This window comes from Thalassophryne amazonica, chromosome 3 (assembly GCF_902500255.1).
Source record: "Thalassophryne amazonica chromosome 3, fThaAma1.1, whole genome shotgun sequence".
Classification (NCBI taxonomy): Eukaryota; Metazoa; Chordata; class Actinopteri; order Batrachoidiformes; family Batrachoididae; genus Thalassophryne; species Thalassophryne amazonica.
This window is the reverse complement of record NC_047105.1, coordinates 12582358-12601183: the sequence shown is the minus strand read 5'-3', so window position 1 is coordinate 12601183 and position 18826 is coordinate 12582358. Positions and strand designations below refer to the sequence as shown.

At 42.1% G+C, this 18826-nt stretch overlaps 1 protein-coding gene and 1 long non-coding RNA gene across 2 annotated transcripts in view; one reads left to right on the top strand and one right to left on the bottom strand.

Annotated features, from left to right (window-relative positions):
- LOC117506350 (6-phosphofructo-2-kinase/fructose-2,6-bisphosphatase 2-like) overlaps positions 1-18826 on the bottom strand; it is a 60270-nt gene that overhangs the window by 643 nt on the left and 40801 nt on the right. The window contains exons 13-16 of the mRNA XM_034165845.1: positions 11554-11616; positions 11378-11442; positions 10657-10824; positions 3395-3496 (exon numbers count right to left, since the gene is read on the bottom strand). Of these exons, the coding sequence (XP_034021736.1) occupies positions 3434-3496; positions 10657-10824; positions 11378-11442; positions 11554-11616 (359 nt within the window). The 3' untranslated portion in view covers positions 3395-3433. The remainder of the gene's footprint in view (positions 1-3394; positions 3497-10656; positions 10825-11377; positions 11443-11553; positions 11617-18826) is intronic.
- LOC117506353 lies at positions 2-11982 on the top strand. The gene is made up of 3 exons (XR_004559441.1): positions 2-599; positions 7160-7165; positions 11972-11982. It is a non-coding gene; the product is annotated as an uncharacterized LOC117506353 (long non-coding RNA).

The following is an 18826-nucleotide window of genomic DNA, read 5'->3' as shown; positions in this document are numbered from 1 at the left end:
AAGAAAAACAAAAACATAAACATTAAGCATAGAATTTCAAGTTGTTTCTACACATGCGGTTAAAGTTTGAGATCATTTCAATGAAAACTGGTGAAGGTATTAGACTACGAAAGGATCTAAATTTTTCTTAAACAGCCTGTACATACAGCACACCAAATACTTTGTTGAATGGCCCTTAGCATCTTTCACCTTGACCAGACACTTGTGGTAACCATCATGAACCATTCTGGTTTCTGGTTAGTTATTTGACTGCATATCTTGGGAGAAATGGACAAGTTTCGGTTAAACTTGTTGGTTTCCTGGTGAGGACCCAATGTTTAAGCACAGCCCAGATATTTTAAAATGTAATGTTGGTGTACTTTATCCATGCGACAACCAACTCTGATGTCTGCTTGGGTCAATGTACTGCTAGAACAAACAACTGAATCCAAGTTTCACTCATGTAGCTGAAGGTTTGAGGATTTGGTGAAAAATTCTGACGTCCTCATCCTCCATTACTTCATCCACTTTGTACAAAGCAACAATTCCACTGGCAGCAAAACAGCCCTAGAACACGATGGTGCCACAACCATCCTTAACAGCACATATTGTGTTGTGGGGTGAATATAGGTAACATAATTATTATGCAATTCAAACAATGTACTTTATGTATTTAAATAAATACTGTCATTATTATTGATTTAGAGTAATTATATTTTATTAATACTAAATACATAAAGCTGAGGATTATGCATTTCAAATGAATATGATTTATTACAGTAATGAATATGCATCATGTAAGGTTTATTTGGTAGGTTTTATTAAAATTATCTAAAAAAGTAAATGGGAAATTGTCATGTAATAAAAATACATAAATCTTAAAGGTTAGGGTTAAATATTTCTGTGAGTGCAGCAGCACCTCAATCAATGACAATGTAAAACTGCTTGACTGTAGACAGTAGTACTGGTGTTGTTGCAGCAGCAGCAGCAGCAGCTGCTATCAGTCCACATGTGCTTTGGTGGTTCATGGGTTGGTCCGGACCATCTAAACCAATTTGCTTTCAGCTGGCATCAACAGTTTTGATGTTTTTCAGGCCTTGTCCAACTGGCTTTTCATCCCACTACTTTTACTTGTGTTTGGTTGATCTGGTGGATCTTGGAATTTGCAGCCACTTAGAAATGTCTCCAGAGACATTGCTGACTTGTGCAAATCTATGTTTCTTTTTCACAGATTTGCTTCAAGCTCCTTGGGCTTTCCAACTGCAGTGTTTTGATTAATCTGGGGTTTGCTGTCCAACAAAGCTGCTTTATGGTGGCACATTGAAGCTGTTACCTGTAGTCAGTCATGATCACTAAGAGGATGTTCAGAGGCCTTGGCAAGTTATAAGACATTTTCTAACTTTAAGCACTACCAGATCACTGGACAACACGATTTTTCTTGCCTGGAGTTTTTCCAACGGATTTTGGGTAATTGGGGGTGCCGAATCCAAATCTAGTGTTAGTTTTTGCCAATCACATCACATTTTTGAGATATGAAAACATTTCTCATATCAAGCATTGAAGCAAAAGCTGCAGCCTCACATGAAATTATGGCTCTTGTTCACATTTCACAAACCTGCTTAAAAACTATGCATTTGAAGCTGCTTTTGTGCATCAAACTCAGGAGTGAATGTCAATGTTTGCATAATCCCTCAATAGGGAACATGTAGATTGCAAAAAATTGTGCTGTGATAGAGGAAATCTGAGCTCAGATCCTGACTCAGCACCTCAAAATGACCCTAAATCGGTTCTCAAAGTCTATGCCAGAAAAAAAAAAATTGTTGTTGCTGATAATCTAAATGGGTGTATGCATAATTTGACCCCGTTGTTACTTCAGAAAACACAAGTAAAACAAAACAAAACAAAAAAAAAAAAAACGGCAACAAATTCTCCTTATACCCCCCCATGCCTTCTGATTACAGATCATTTTGCACTAGAAAAAAACCCAGCTTAAAAATAAATTAAATTAAATGCTATGGCATTCATGCCCATGACCAGTGTATGTAAACATCTTAAAACAACTATATATAGTATTTTTATATCAAATTTGAATTTACATAATCTTTGGAAGAAGTCACTCTTCTACATGACTGGTTCCCTTTCTTAAGTGTGTTAATCACTAGCACCACTGTGAGGCCAAGCTTACATTACAAAACATTTAAAAATATGGATTTACTAATATAATTCATGAACACTGCAAGATCGCTGAGTAGACAAGAACATTTGGATTTTAAAAAAGTTTACATTTAATTTACTATGCACTGTGTTTAGCAGTGAAACTGATTTGAATCATCTGTCTGCTGTAGATTTGGTGGCACATGGAGCAGCTAACTATCAATACAGTGGTCCCTTGCTATAACGCGGTTCACCTTTTGCAGCCTCGCAGTTTCGTGGATTTTTGTAGTCCAATTTTGCATTCTTTTTATTTTTTTTTAAACAGTGCATTGTGTTCTGTGTCCTCATCAAGCAGGCCGGTTGCTGCATCGCAAAGGGATAGCACGCGCATTGTGTTCTGCGTGTGTTTATAAGAATCTTCTCGCCCAGAAGAAAAAAGAGCGCCAACAACTACCCATAACTCTGTTCTTCACTCCGAAAAAAACATCTGCACCGAGGTGTCACTCAGTGGAAAAAGACGCGACAGTGGAGCGGCGCCAGGATGCAGAGGCGCGATCAGAGGAACTGTGAAACACTGGTCAGTCACTATTAATAATTTCTTATGTGTCCAACCTCATAGGTTGATAGTTAAAATTAAATTTGTTAGTTCTAAAAGCCATCATAATTATTTATAGGAAAACATTCTATTTTTATTTCTCAAACAAATGTTTGGGCCTGAAAACAGGTTGTCTTATTTTTCTACTAAGGTTTGAACTTTGAGAGTGTTTACACACGAGAGAAAAGTGAGAAATGTTACTACCTGTTTGAGAAAAGTGTATAAAGTGTGTAGTGAGGGGTTTTACAGCCTTAAAACGTCTATAATAATTGTAAAAAATAACGCTGACTACTTCACGGATTTCGCCTATTGCGGGTTATTTTTAGAACGTAACTCCCGTGATAAACAAGGGACCACTGTACTCCAAAAAAGGCATTATGCAGTCATATTTATGGTGATGGTGCAACTTTGAAAAATGTTGCTTTTGTTTCCATTGATTTCTTTTGGTATAGACGTGCAAAGTGGTTATGACACTAATAATAAGGCCACAACATGCAGGATACACACACACACACATATATATATACATACATACACACACACAACAAAACCTTGTTTTCAACAGCTTTGTTACTGAAATTTACACTTATTTTAATATTTACAAAGAAAATTATAAAACTATTTTATAAAGTTAAAAAAAAAATTGTATCTGTATGTTGTGCTCACGCAGTGCCTTCGACCACCCAGTCCTTTCAGTCTTGTCACTCAGTAGCGGATGCCATCACTTTCTTCTGTGCTCTCAAAGGTGAATTTTTCACAAAGTGACTCCTGGAAAAGGGGGGGGGAGGGGGCAGAGGATTTTTAAAAAATTAATGTCTTAGAGCATGAAGTCATATTCAAGAAGGTGGTCTACAATTTCCTATGTGAAAAAATTTACTGTGTGAAGAAGCTTGAATCTTCAACTGGACTGGGTTGCTTTACGCGAGGACGTTTCGCATCAAATCACAGAAGCTTCCTCAGCTAAAATTCTTGCTCTGGTAGTCTGACTTCTGTCTTGACTCTTGTAGAGAAGAATAAACAGAAGCCCCAAAAGCTGGAGTTTTAAACCTAACCAGACCCCTCCTACCGAGAGGCAGACTGCTACAGACTAGTGACTAAACAATAGCTCCATTTAGCACCTATGGTGCTCTAGTTAGCACCCTCCTAATGACATGGCAGCTGTCCCTCCTAATGATGGGACAGACACCTCTCCTGACGGCCCCACTAATTAGAGCTATTGTTTAGTCACTAGCCTACAGCAGTCTGCCTCTCGGTAGGAGGGGTCTGGTTAGGTTTAAAACTCCAGCTTTTGGGGCTTCTGTCTTGACTCTTGTAGAGAAGAATAAACAGAAGTCAGACTACCAGAGCAAGAATTTTAGCTGAGGAAACTTCTGCAATTTGAAGCAAAACATCCTCGCGTCAAGCAACCCAGTCCAGTTGAAGATTCAAGCTTCTCTACTATGGAAAACACATGGACAACTGAGAGCCTTCACAGAAACATTACTGTCTGAAGTAGTAACAGCCGAATTGGTTGAAACTCTTCTTTAGGGGAGGTGATGGTCTAGTGGTTAAGGCGTTGGGCTTGAGACCAGAAGATCCTCGGTTCAAATCCCAGCCTGACTGGCAAATCACTAATGCACTAATGGCCCTAGGGAAAGGTCTTTAATCCCCTATTGCTCCTGATGTGTAGTGGCTGCCTTACATGGCAGCACCCTCACAACGGGGTGAATGTGAGGCATTATTTGTAAAGCAGATGGAAAAGCGCTATATAAATGCAGTCCATTTACCATTTTAGCCACATAATAAAAGTGATTAATTCTCCAACCTGCACATTGTAAAATTATGACAACGGCTGTAAATCATTATGAAGTACACTTGCAATATGCTGGAAATTCATCTAAATGTGTAAAAATTCTGAAGCAAATTTCATTAGTGTTGTCATTTATTTACTGGACAAAGATTCAAAGTTTGATGACAAAGCAGGGGTGACATAAGGGTGCCGATTTGCAAATGCAAAAATGCAAAAGTGGCGGAGGGTTTGTAAACATAAAAGACAAATAAAATCCTGCATAAACATTTCAGAAATCTCACATGATGTACCTATAATTTGAAGAAGTACGTACAACTCCAAATTAGAAAGCCAGGATGATATGAAAATATAATAATGCAGTGATCCTTACATTTACTTTGACTTCTTTTTTCATGAGCACAAGATATTTCATGCTTTGTGTGGTCACCTTGATTTCATTTGACAATATACATCCAACCCTGTGTTTAAGTGCTGCAACAAATTACAAAAAGTTGGGATAGGTCAATTTATTTTAAATATAAGGATTAAATAATCACTTTTACAGCCAGTCGTCTTTAGAAAAGTTTGAGAATGAATACATGAACATTTCCAAGTCAACGAATAGGTTTTGAACTTCATTTGGGTCAATTATTAAAAAATACAAAAAGCATGGTACTGTGTGGTAAATTTGTGTCAAGTAGGCAGTTCTCAAAAATTGAGTAACCTTGCTGGAAGGAGACTAGTGCGGGAAACCACCAAGATGCCCATGGGTAGCTCTGAAAGAATTATAATTCACAATTCATATTATTAATGAGAGAATAATTTTTTTTTTACATTTGCACTTTCCGTAACATCTTAAACTTCCTAAAGTTTTGTCAAGACTGGACTTCTTGTTTAGCTGGGAATCGTTTCACTGCTCATGCAAGTTTTCCATATCATCCCAACTTTTTTCTGATTTGTGGTTGTACAAATACAAAATAAGTGCTTTTCAACTTTAAAAACACACAATGTTGTTGAGGTGGTCTCCTGAATTTATAAGATATTTGGGTTACACTGAAATAACATTTTTATAATAATTTTATTGTTGACTGATCATCAGAAATTCTGTGGTGTCAAGTAATACATAGTATGTCTACAAAGATATCAATGTTTTCAAGAAAATTACTTTTGTACTATATATATTATGAGATTTGTTATGAAAAAAGGAAAGTAAACCATTTGTTTTTATGTTTGAAAACTTTATAATCTGGTGACTGCCAGATAGACAGAAGGTGCTTCTGATGGACCATGAGGCACCTCAGGAGGGGAAAACGGGGAACCATGCAAGCTGTCTACAGTAAGGATGGGACTCTGTTGACCTCAACTGAGGATGTAATCTGCCGCTGGAAGGAACACTGAGGAAATCGTGCATCAGACCGGAGCACCCTCTATAGTAGAGGCAGCGCGGGAAGCTGATGGAGGATTTCCTTCAATTTCCCCGTGGAAGTCACTGAGGTAGTCAAACAACTCCCAGTGGCAAGGCTCCGGGGTTGATGAGATCCGTCCAGAAATGCTGAAGGCTCTGGGTGTGGAGGGACTGTCTTGGATGACATGTTTCCAACATTGCGTTAAGGTCTGGGACAGTGCCTAAGAAGTAACAAAACCGGGGTGGTGGTTCCCATATTTAAAAAGGGGGACCAGAGAGTGTGTGCCAATTACAGGGGCATCACATTACTCAGCGTCCCTGGTAAAGTCTACTCCAGGGTGCTGGAAAGGAGGGTTCAGCCAATAGTCGAACCTCAGATTGAAGAGGAACAATGCGGGTCCCGTCCTAGTCGTGGAACAACTGACCAGCTCTTTACTCTCACAAGGATCTTTGAGGCGGCCTGGGAGTATGCCCATTTAATTTAATTTATTTCATTTATATAGCGCCAAATCACAACAAAGTTGCCTCAAGGCGCTTCACACAAGTAAGGTCTAACCTTACCAACCCCATTCAGTCTACATGTGTTTTGTAGACTCGGAGAAGGCGTATGATTGGGTACCCCGGGAGACACTGTGGGAGGTGCTGCGAGAGTATGGAGTGAGGGGTTCCCTTCTCAGGGCCATCCAATCTCTGTCTCACAAGGTGAGAGCTGTGTTCGGGTGCCAGCAGTAAGTCGGGCTCGTTTCCGGTGGAGGTTGCGCTCCATCAGGGCTGCGCTTTGTCCACTAATCCTGTCTGTGATATTCATGGACAGGATATCAAGGCTAGGTCGGGGGGAGGAGGGTTTCCAGTTTGGTGGGCTCAGGGTCTCATCACTGTTTTTTGCAGATGATATGGTCCTGTTGGCATCTTCAGCCTGTGACCTCCAGCACTCACTGGATCGGTTCCCAGCTGAGTGCGAAGCGGCTGGGATGAAGATCAGCACCTCTAATCTGAGGCCATGATTCTCAGCAGGAACCGATGGATACTCCGGTTAGCGAATGTGGTCTTGCCCCAAGTGAAGGAGTTGAAGTACCTCGGGGTCTTGTTCACGAGTGAGGGGACAATGGAGCGAGAGATTGGCAGGGCAATCGGTGCAGCAGGGGCGGTGTTGTATTCGCTCTACTGTACTGTTGTGACAAAAAGGGAGCTGAGCCAAAAGGCGAAGCACTTGATCTACTGGTCAATCTTCTTTCCTACTCTCATCTATGGTCATGAGGGTTGGGTCATGTCCGAAAGAACTAGAACATGGGTACAAGCGGCCGAAATGGGCTTTCTCAGGAGGGTGGCTGGTGTCTCCCTTAGAGATAGGGTGAGAAGTTCGGTCATCTGTAGGGAGCTTGGAGTAGAGTCGCTGCTCCTTCAAGTTTAAAGGAGCCAGCTGAGGTGGCTCATGCATCTGGTAAGGATGCCTCCTGGGCACCTCTCTAGGGTGTTCCAGGCACGTCCATCTGGGAAGAGACCCCAAGAAAGACCCAGGACCAGGTGGAGAGATTATATCTCCACGCTGGTCTGAGAATGAATCGGGATCCCCCAGTCAGAGGTGGTCAATGTGGCCCAGGAAAGGGAAGTTTGGGGTCCCCTGCTAGAGCTGTTGCCTCCACGACCTGATCCCGGACAATCGGTTGAAGATGATGATGATTCTGGTGACCCAGTTAGGAATAACAAAAAAATGAAAGGAAAAATAAACAGGAAAAGATAGGAGGAGTAGGAAGAAGGAAGGAAGGAGAATGAAGAAAGAATACTCAAGAAGGGAAATGGAACACTAAATTGGAATAAAGTGAAAGGAGGAAAAGAAAGAAGAAGCAGTACGAAAACAAAATAGTCAAGAAGGAATAACAAAAACAGGAAGAAATACAAAGTGGATATAGGGGAAAGGGGCAAAAGCAACCAAGAAGGAGGAGAAGGTAACACAAATGAGAAGAAGTTAATAATGAAGTTATTAATGAAGAATGAATCAGGAAAAGTAAGAAGAAATAGGAAAACTACAAAGAAGAGAAGGAAGAGGCAGAAGAACAAGTAAGAATGATGAAGGAATAAGGAAAAGGGAAGAAACAGGAAAGATGAAGACTGAGATGGAACATCAGAAAGAAGAAGGGATAATCAAGAAGAAGAAACAAGAAACAGGAAGAATATTCATAAGGATGATAAGAAAATAGAAGCAGAAGGAAAAAGTGTTAATCAAGAAGAAAGAAAAAGAAACAAGAAACAGGAAGAAGATGAATAAGGAGGATGAGGAAAAAGAAGCATAATTAAAAAGAAATGGTGAAAAAGATGAAGTGGGGAAGAAGGAAAAACAAAAAATGGAAGAAGATGAAGGATTAAGTTGGAGAATGAGGAAAAAGCAGCATAAGGGAAATGCAATGTAGAAAAAGATGGAGGAAAAAATGACCAGAAGTAATAATCAAGAAGGAAAAAGAAACAGGAAAAAGGAAGAAGATGAAAGATTAGTAGGAGGATAAGAAATAAGCAGCACAAGGAGCAAGAAATGGGAAGATGCTGAAGAATATGGAGGAAGACCAAAAAGAGGAAGAAAAGTTGAAGCAGAAGGAAGAAAACAGAAGAAGTCGTCAGAAAAAGAAGGATGAGGAAAAAAGAAAAACCTGACAGTCAGAATTCATGCCACCCCCCCTGCTCCACAGTAAACTAGTTCTAAAACATGTGCTTTGGAGACACTGACATGAGTTATAAAAAGAAATAAAAGGCTTTTGACACAAGTCTCCAAAATACTCACAGACAACCACTTCCAATCCCAGGCTGGATGGAAAGTGTCGACAAAGAGGGACAGAGAGGTAGAAATATGGAGAAGAGCTGAAGCACTGAATCCATAGGACAAAACCGACACACAGATACGAATGCACTTGTTTCCTCTGATGTGAGTTCCTTTAAAATGTAGGTGACATGTATTTTTTTTTATTATTTAAGACAATTAAACAACAGTTTGAAATTTATCCTTTCCTGGTGTGCAGTTACTGAAGAGGTAAATAATCAGATTTTGAACTGCGCGCCTCTAAAAACCAGGAAGTTCTTGGCTGGTCCCGCCACTGGAGAAGAAGGAGGAAATAGAATCACCTCCGGAACCATTATCTTAATAGCCCCATTAATTTTTGGATTTTTACAGGCTACTGACAGCCCCGTTTCCACCGAGTGGTTCAGGTCGGAGCTGCACCGTGTTTGCAGTGTCAGAATGGTTCATTTTCCCTCTCAGAATCCTTTTGATTGGCAGGTGGAACACTTTTATATTGATGAGCGTGCATGCACAGTGTTGTGCGGATTCTCCATTCCACACGGAGGCAAAACTGAGTATTGTCAGATTATTTTACTTTGTTTTATGGGATTATTTCATTGTGTGAGACGTTATAAGCAGATGAGGAACTGGGAGTCTTTCAACTTGCAGCGCAAAGCGGCTCCTTAACAACAGAGACTCCGTCCATCAGCCTCAATAATGCATTACAGCCAGCGCTGTGATTAAATTATTTTCAGACATTGTTTTGTAAAGTTTTCATATGATCTCACTGAAACAGATAGGTAAGACATTATTTACTCCTTTTGTGAATGGTTTTAAGATTTAATAATAATCTGTTACGCTACTAGCATACAGTACATTAACCGCATTCAAGAAGGAAACAATATTTTAAAATAGCTGATATTTTCTGTCCATGTCATTTTTCAGATTTGAAATCTATGTACGAGGTCTATTAGAAAAGTGTCCGACCTTACTATTTTTTTCAAAAACTATATGGATTTGAATCACGTGTGATTGCGTCAGACAAGCTTGAACCCTCGTGCGCATGCATGATTTTTTCCACGCCTGTCGGTTGCGTCATTCGCCTGTGAGCAGGCTTTGAGTGAGGAGTGGTCCAGCCCCCTCGTCGGATTTTCATTGTCAGGAAATGGCGGAATGATTTGGGCTTTTTTTCCATCAGAATTTTTTCAGAAACTGTTAGAGACTGGCAGCTGGAAACCATTAGAAAAATTTGTCTGGCTTTCGGTGAAAATGTTACGGGCTTGGTAGAGAATAAGGAGTGTTACTGTCGCTTTAAGGACGGCCCCCAGCAGCTGTGGGGCACGCCGCGCTCCGAAGCCGCCATCGACAGGCTGAACGACCATTTCATTTCTAAACAGATGGCTGTCTGGATCCGTGACCATCGTGTGCCATTTCTCTGGTTATCACAAGAGCTGGACATCAACCATTTTCTGGCAGATTTCACTTTTAACAAGAGATTTTGTCATGGAAAGTCGAGCGGAGGCTTCGCGCGTCATGATGGATTCACTACTGGAGCGAGACAAAACCACCTCCATTTTGGTCTCACAGGACGGCTTTGAGATGGTGTTCAGACAGCTGTCGGTGGTTTTTCCATTGAGTGATTATCCGAGAAATTGTGGATGTGCCTGGACATGCCAGAACATGTCCCGTGAGGCTTCATCACGGCATTGCTGTGCGCCATGCGGCCTCGCCGCGATGCGCGAAGCCTCCGCTCCTCTTTCCATGACAAAAACTCCTGTAACAGTGGAATGTGTTGTTCATTTCCAAACTGGACGCTGTGTTTTATCCGGGACGTCGTCTGACTAGCACAGGAATTGTGAAAAGACGTGGACATCTGCACTTTTTCAGCACACTGAGACAGACGTGCAGAGGAATTCCGCTCGTCGCGGAAGAACTGGGAAGGGAGGTGATGGATTAAGGTGACTGGTTTTACACGGGGTGTCACTAACCTGGCACTGCTCTTCATCGGGCATCAGAGCCGGCGGTGTGCGAGTGGCTGGGAGCCATGGCTGGTTGCCGACGCTGTAGAGCCTGGGACGCTTGAGCTGGTCATTACTACACAAAGGAGTGTAACTATTCCGTCGGAGTATGGGAGCATGGCCCCATGGAATTTTACCCTGGTGGGAGATGAGGAAATACTTGCAAGCGTTACAGAAACAATGTGGTTAAACAGCCAATCAAAGTAGCCAACCACATCAATTCCAGTCTTCAAATCAAGTTAACCACATTGTTACACCAGAACATGACAACAGGTTTTAGTCGACAAGCAAACGGCACTAATTACTGACAGAACATGATCAGAACAAGCAAGCTCAGCAGGACGAACAGCCAAGAACAAAACAAAACAAAAAACCCCACCAGCAAATTAACTACTTATAATAACAGCCCAAGCTGGTTAAAGGAGTTTAAAACATCAGGAAGAACACAAAACAGGGAGAGGAATCAACGCTCCCACACACAGTGAATGCATGGAGACTACATTTCAGCCAGCAGACAACAAACCAGCACTCAAGACGTCTGATTAGACACTGACTTTGCATGATTAACTATGAATTATTATTGTTATTACTGCAGCATCCATACGAACAAACAGATTATTTCTGCCCAATGCCACATGCGCAACATTGCAAAGGCGTGGTGGCTATTAAAGCAGCGGTCGGGAGGATTTACAATAGGTCTGTCCCGATGTGTGTTTACTGCCGGCACATTTAGGTAAAACATTTCCACTTTACAGCCTGTAAAGAATTTCCAAAAAAAGAAAATGTGCAAATTATGAGGAGGAAAACAAACAAACAAAAAAAAAAGCTAACGTAAGAGTTTAAGATTAAGCGTTGTATATGACGTACCGTAAGCGACAGGTGTGAGTTTGAGCACCGTGTGGAGTGGGCATTTCATGTATGGAAGGTCATCTGTATGGTGAAGGAAAAAAAAGGAAACAATGCAAAAAACAAGTCAGCACTCGCATACGAGTTGTAATGTGGAAGTATCGATTTGTATTTTATATGCTAGACGGCAGATGTAGTCACCATCTTGTTTAGTGTTGTTACGTGTCGTCAGGCATGATGCGTTTACTTAAACTTGGGTTAAAGGGATCTCAAAATGCCATTTTGTGCAGTGTTCAGGTGCAGCAACAAGCTGAAAAAGGACTGTGGAGTGAGCTTTAGAAAATTAGATTTTTTGTGTCCATCTGTATTCTGTAAAGTAGCAACTTCAATTGTACTGCCTGAATGCTTTGTCGTGATAAACATCGCACCATTCGTTTAGAAGTCTCACTTTCATAGGTCTCAATTTTATCCCTTTTAATTAGCCTCTGGTTTTTTCTTCATATCAGGTTTTCCATCCTGAGATTTTCTGTATGAGCAAATTCATAGAATGGAAATGCTTTTTCCTCTCAATTTGGTGGTTGATATGACAGTCGATAACCATCTTTGATGGAAGCACAGGTAAGCTCTACCTGCATGGCGTTTCCGCCTGACGCACCTCCTCTTGCTTGCCTCTACTGGTGGTTGGCTTTCACTGCGGTATTGTATCACTTCCTGTTCCGGAGCACAGCACTGTTTTGCTGTATCTGTTAGCTGTTTAATCTAGATTGATCTAGATAACGATTTGTTTTACAGTGTAATCTTCACGTGCCTTAACTAAAGCAATCCCTCTGCTGAATCACCTCTAAATTATTTACACATTATTCACTTTGTGTTTTTAGGAATCCGCTAGCTTAGTGCAGCTACTAGCTCTTAGCCGATTTAGCATGGCGGCTTCTCCTGTCTCTCCTGCACTTTTCTGCTATGGGTGTGAAATGTTTAGTTATTCCTCGGCCTCCTTTAGCAGTAATGGTACTTGTAATAAGTGTAGCTTATTCGTAGCTTTGGAGGCCAGGCTGGGCGAATTGGAGACTCGGCTCTGCACCATGGAAAATTCTACAGCTAGCCAGGCCCCTGTAGTCGGTGCGGACCAAGGTAGGTTAGCCGCCGTTAGTTCCCTTCCAGCAGATCCCGAGCAGCCGGGAAAGCAGGCCGACTGGGTGACTGTGAGGAGGAAGCGTAGCCCTAAACAGAAGCCCCGTGTACACCGCCAACCCGTTCACATTTCTAACCGTGTTTCCCCACTCGGCGACACACCCACCGAGGATCAAACTCTGGTTATTGGCGACTCTGTTTTGAGAAATGTGAAGTTAGCGACACCAGCAACCATAGTCAATTGTCTTCCGGGGGCCAGAGCAGGCGACACTGAAGGAAATTTGAAACTGCTGGCTAAGGCTAAGCGTAAATTTGGTAAGATTGTAATTCACGTCGGCAGTAATGACACCCGGTTACGCCAATCGGAGGTCACTAAAATTAACATTGAATCGGTGTGTAACTTTGCAAAAACAATGTCGGACTCTGTAGTTTTCTCTGGGCCCCTCCCCAATCGGACCGGGAGTGACATGTTTAGCAGCATGTTCTCCCTGAATTGCTGGCTGTCTGAGTGGTGTCCAAAAAATGAGGTGGGCTTCATAGATAATTGGCAAAGCTTCTGGGGAAAACCTGGTCTTGTTAGGAGAGACGGCATCCATCCCACTTTGGATGGAGCAGTTCTCATTTCTAGAAATCTGGCCAATTTTCTTAAATCCTCAAAACCGTGACTATCCAGGGTTGGGACCAGGAAGCAGAGTTGCAGTCTTACACACCCCTCTGCAGCTTCTCTCCCTCTGCCATCTCCTCATTACCCCATCCCTGTAGAGACGGTGCCTACTCCCAGACCACCAATAACCAGCAAAAATCTATTTAAGCATAAAAATTCAAAAGAAAAAATAATATAGCACCTTCAACTGCACCACAGACTAAAACAGTTAAATGTGGTCTATTAAACATTAGGTCTCTCTCTTCTAAGTCCCTGTTAGTAAATGATATAATAATTGATCATATTGATTTATTCTGCCTTACAGAAACCTGGTTACAGCAGGATGAATATGTTAGTTTAAATGAGTCAACAACCCCGAGTCACACTAACTGCCAGAATGCTCGTAGCATGGGCCGAGGCGGAGGATTAGCAGCAATCTTCCATTCCAGCTTATTAATTAATCAAAAACCCAGACAGAGCTTTAATTCATTTGAAAGCTTGACTCTTAGTCTTGTCCATCCAAATTGGAAGTCCCAAAAAACAGTTTTGTTATTATCTATCATCCACCTGATCGTTACTGTGAGTTCCTCTGTGACTTTTCAGACCTTTTGTCTGACTTAGTGCTTAGCTCAGATAAGATAATTATAGTGGGCGATTTTAACATCCACACAGATGCTGAGAATGACAGCCTCAACACTGCATTTAATCTATTATTAGACTCAATTGGCTTTGCTCAAAATGTAAATGAGTCCACTCACCACTTTAATCATATCTTAGATCTTGTTCTGACTTATGGTATGGAAATTGAAGACTTAACAGTATTCCCTGAAAACTCCCTTCTGTCTGATCATTTCTTAATAACATTTATGATGGACTACCCAGCAGTGGGGAATAAGTTTCATTACACTAGAAGTCTTTCAGAAAGCGCTGTAACTAGGTTTAAGGATATGATTCCTTCTTTATGTTCTCTAAAGCCATATACCAACACAGTGCAGAGTAGCTACCTAAACTCTGTAAGTGAGAGAGTATCTCATCAATAGTTTTACATCCTTATTGAAGACAACTTTGGATGCTGTAGCTCCTCTAAAAAAGAGAGCTTTAAATCAGAAGTGCCTGACTCCGTGGTATAACTCACAAACCCCCAGCTTAAAGCAGATAACCCGTAAGTTGGAGAGGAAATGGCGTCTCACTAATTTAGAAGATCTTCACTTAGCCTGGAAAAAGAGTCTGTTGCTCTATAAAAAAGCCTTTCGTAAAGCTAGGACATCTTGTGGATGTGCCTGGACATGCCAGAACATGTCCCGTGAGGCTTCATCACGGCATTGTTGTGCGCCATGCGGCCCCGCCGCGATGCGCGAAGCCTCCACTCCTCTTTCCATGACAAAAACTCCTGTAACAGTGGAATGTGCTGTTCATTTCCAAACTGGACGCTGTGTTTTATCCGGGACGTCGTCTGACTAGCACAGGAATTGTGAAAAGACGTGGACATCTGCACTTTTTCAGCACATTGAGACAGACGTGCAGAGGAAGAAAATAAGAACAACCCCAGGTTTCTTTTCACCACTGTAGCCAGGCTGACAAAGAGTCAGAGCCCTATTGAGCCGAGTATTCCTTTAACTTTAACTAGTAATGACTTCATGACTTACTTTGCTAATAAAATTTTAACTATTAGAGAAAAAAGTTACTCATAACCATCCCAAAGACATATCGTTATCTTTGGCTGCTTTCAGTGATGCCGGTATTTGGTTAGACTCTTTCTCTCTGATTGTTCTGTCTGAGTTATTTTCATTAGTTACTTCCTCCAAACCATCAACATGTCTATTAGACCCCATTCCTACCAGGCTGCTCAAGGAAGCCCTACCATTAATTAATGCTTCGATCTTAAATATGATCAATCTATCTTTATTACCTGGCTATGTACCACAGGCTTTTAAGGTGGCAGTAATTAAACCATTACTTAAAAAGCCATCACTTGACCCAGCTATCTTAGCTAATTATAGGCCAATCTCCAACCTTCCTTTTCTCTCAAAAATTCTTGAAAGGGTAGTTGTAAAACAGCTAACTAATCATCTGCAGAGGAATTGTCTATTTGAAGAGTTTCAGTCAGGTTTTAGAATTCATCATAGTACAGAAACAGCATTAGTGAAGGTTACAAATGATCTTATGGCCTCAGACAGTGGACTCATCTCTGTGCTTGTTCTGTTAGACCTCAGTGCTGCTTTTGATACTGTTGACCATAAAGTTTTATTACAGAGATTAGAGCATGCCATAGGTATTAAAGGCACTGCGCTGCGGTGGTTTGAATCATATTTATCTAATAGATTACAATTTGTTCATGTAAATGGGGAATCTTCTTCACAGACTAAGGTTAATTATGGAGTTCCACAAGGTTCTGTGCTAGGACCAATTTTATTCACTTTATACACGTTTCCCTTAGGCAGTATTATTAGACGGCATTGCTTAAATTTTCATTGTTACGCAGATGATACCCAGCTTTATCTATCCATGAAGCCAGAGGACACACACCAATTAGCTAAACTGCAGGATTGTTATTCTTTATTATTATAAAGACATGGATGACCTGTAATTTCCTGCTTTTAAACTCAGATAAAACTGAAGTTATTGTACTTGGCCCCACAAATCTTAGAAACATGGTGTCTAACCAGATCCTTACTCTGGATGGCATTACCCTGACCTCTAGTAATACTGTGAGAAATCTTGGAGTCATTTTTGATCAGGATATGTCATTCAATGCGCATATTAAACAAATATGTAGGACTGCTTTTTTGTATTTGTGCAATATCTCTAAAATTAGAAAGGTCTTGTCTCAGAGTGATGCTGAAAAACTAATTCATGCATTTATTTCCTCTAGGCTGGACTATTGTAATTCATTATTATCAGGTTGTCCTAAAAGTTCCCTGAAAAGCCTTCAGTTAATTCAAAATGCTGCAGCTAGAGTGCTGGCAGGGACTAGAAGGAGAGAGCATATCTCACCCATATTGGCCTCTCTTCATTGGCTTCCTGTTAATTCTAGAATAGAATTTAAAATTCTTCTTCTTACTTATAAGGTTTTGAATAATCAGGTCCCATCTTATCTTAGGGACCTCATAGTACCATATCACCCCAATAGAGCGCTTTGCTCTCAGACTGCAGGCTTACTTGTAGTTCCTAGGGTTTGTAAGAGTAGAATGGAAGGCAGAGCCTTCAGCTTTCAGGCTCCTCTCCTGTGGAACCAGCTCCCAATTCAGATCAGGGAGACAGACACCCTCTCTACTTTTAAGATTAGGCTTAAAACTTTCCTTTCTGCTAAAGCTTATAGTTAGGGCTGGATCAGGTGACCCTGAACCATCCCTTAGTTATAGACAGATAGATAGATATATATATACTTTTAATGTCCCCATGGGGAAATTTGTCTTGGACTTCTCAAAAATCATGACCCATACAAAGATACAGAACAAGACATAAACAGTTCATAACAATAAATAAATAAATACATAAATAAAGAATAAAAAAAAAAATAAAAAAAAAACCAACAAAAAAAACATACAAGTACTAAAACCTCCTAATGTGCCTGATTGTTAGCGGTGTTTATTATGATATTTGTTAAGGGCTATGATTGATATAGGAACAAAAGAGTTCCTATATCTATTCAGTCTGCAATGGGGGACTCTGAAACGCCGGCCCGATGGTGCTATGCTGCTATAGACTTAGACTGCTGGGGGGGTTCCCATGACGCACTGAGTGTTTCTTTCTCTTTTTGCTCTGTATGCACCACTCTGCATTTAATCATTAGTGATTGATCTCTGCTCCCCTCCACAGCATGTCTTTTTCCTGGATCTCTCCCTCAGCCCCAACCAGTCCCAGCAGAAGACTGCCCCTCCCTGAGCCTGGTTCTGCTGGAGGTTTCTTCCTGTTAAAAGGGAGTTTTTCCTTCCCACTGTTGCCAAGTGCTTGCTCACAGGGAGTCGTTTTGACTGTTGGGGTTTTTCCGTAATTATTGTATGGCCTTGCCTTACAATATAAGGCGCCTTGGGGCAACTGTTTGTTGTGATTTGGCGCTATATAAATAAAATTGATTTGATATGACCTCTGCCGGTGCCAACGGGGTAACTGCAGGGTCATCAGCCGGGAACCACCCTTCATTGATGTTTCGCTCCATTAATCCCGGAACATCTCACGGTGGTGGAGCAACGGCAGGGACGTCTCCCTGCCGCCCCCTGCAGTCACCCCTAGGACCCCTCTTTCCCCCACGACCTGTCCTTCCTACGCAACCACAACCAGAAGCTGGCTCTTTCCGCCTCTTCTGCCAGGTCCCTAGATGCCCTCTTCAGCCTTGTAAGAGACACTCCAATCTTCCTGAGGAGGCGCTGGATGGATGTTCCAATGAACCACCTGCAGCCAACCTCCACAGGGTAGATAGTTGTGGACCATCCAGCTTCCCGGCAGTCGGCTACCAGGTCGATGTATTTGTCTCTCTTCCTTTCACAGGCAGCCTCCATTCCTCCCTCCCAAGGGAGAGTTAGCTCTGCCAGGATCACTGTCTTGACATCAGAGGACCATAGGATGACGTCTGTCCTCAGGGAGGTGGTGGTAATCTCTGGGGGGAACTTGAGCTGCCGATCAAGATCCACCCTTAAGTTCCAGTTGCATCCAGGTGTTAGTAGTGATCTTTCCCTCTGGCTGGTGAGGGACCGAACCATAGGCATTTTCCAGATCCAGCCAGACAACATGCAGGTCTGACTTCTCACGCTTGGCTGACTGAATCTGGTTCCAAATCATGGTTGAGTGCTCCACACAGCCTGGGAAACCTGGAATGCCTGCCTTTTGACAGCTGGTGTCAATGTAGTTATTTTCTAGGAGATAGCTGGTCACTCTCTTCGCCACCACTGAGAAGAAAATCTTCCCTTCCACGTTCAGTAGGGCAATTCCTCTGAACTGGTTGATGTTACGGGAATCCGGTTCTTTTGGGATGAAGGTAGTTATTGCCCTGGTCCACTCAGATGGGATAGATTGGGTCTTCCAGGCGGCTCTCATCAGCCTCCAAAGGAGCTTCAGTACCATCGGGCAGCTCTTGTATACCCTGTAGGGCACGCCATTCAGGCCTGGAGCTGACGCAGATCTTGCTTTGTCCACCACCTGCCTGATCTCGGTCCACCTTGGTGGTGTTGTGTCGAACTAAGATTCAGGCTCAGCAGGGCTGGGCACATATCCTGGTGACCCAAGAGGAATATTCCTCGCAGGATCACTTAACTGGCTTTTCAGGTGTTCTTCAAGCTCCTGTGCTGTGGCTTCCAGCCTCCCGTTCTTCTTCTCTTCGAGTAGGCTCCTGGCAAACTTGAAGGGGTCCTGGAAGAACTTTGCCCTCTCTTTTTCCTTCCTGCTTCTCCATCTTCGGATCCGCTCCGCCCTCTGCAAGGTTGCAAGCCTCCCTCTGATTTGGACCCACAGTGCTTTGAGTCCTTCCTTCTTGTTTTCTTCAGCCTTCCTCCAAGCCTTCCTAAGGGACCTCCTCTCCTTCAC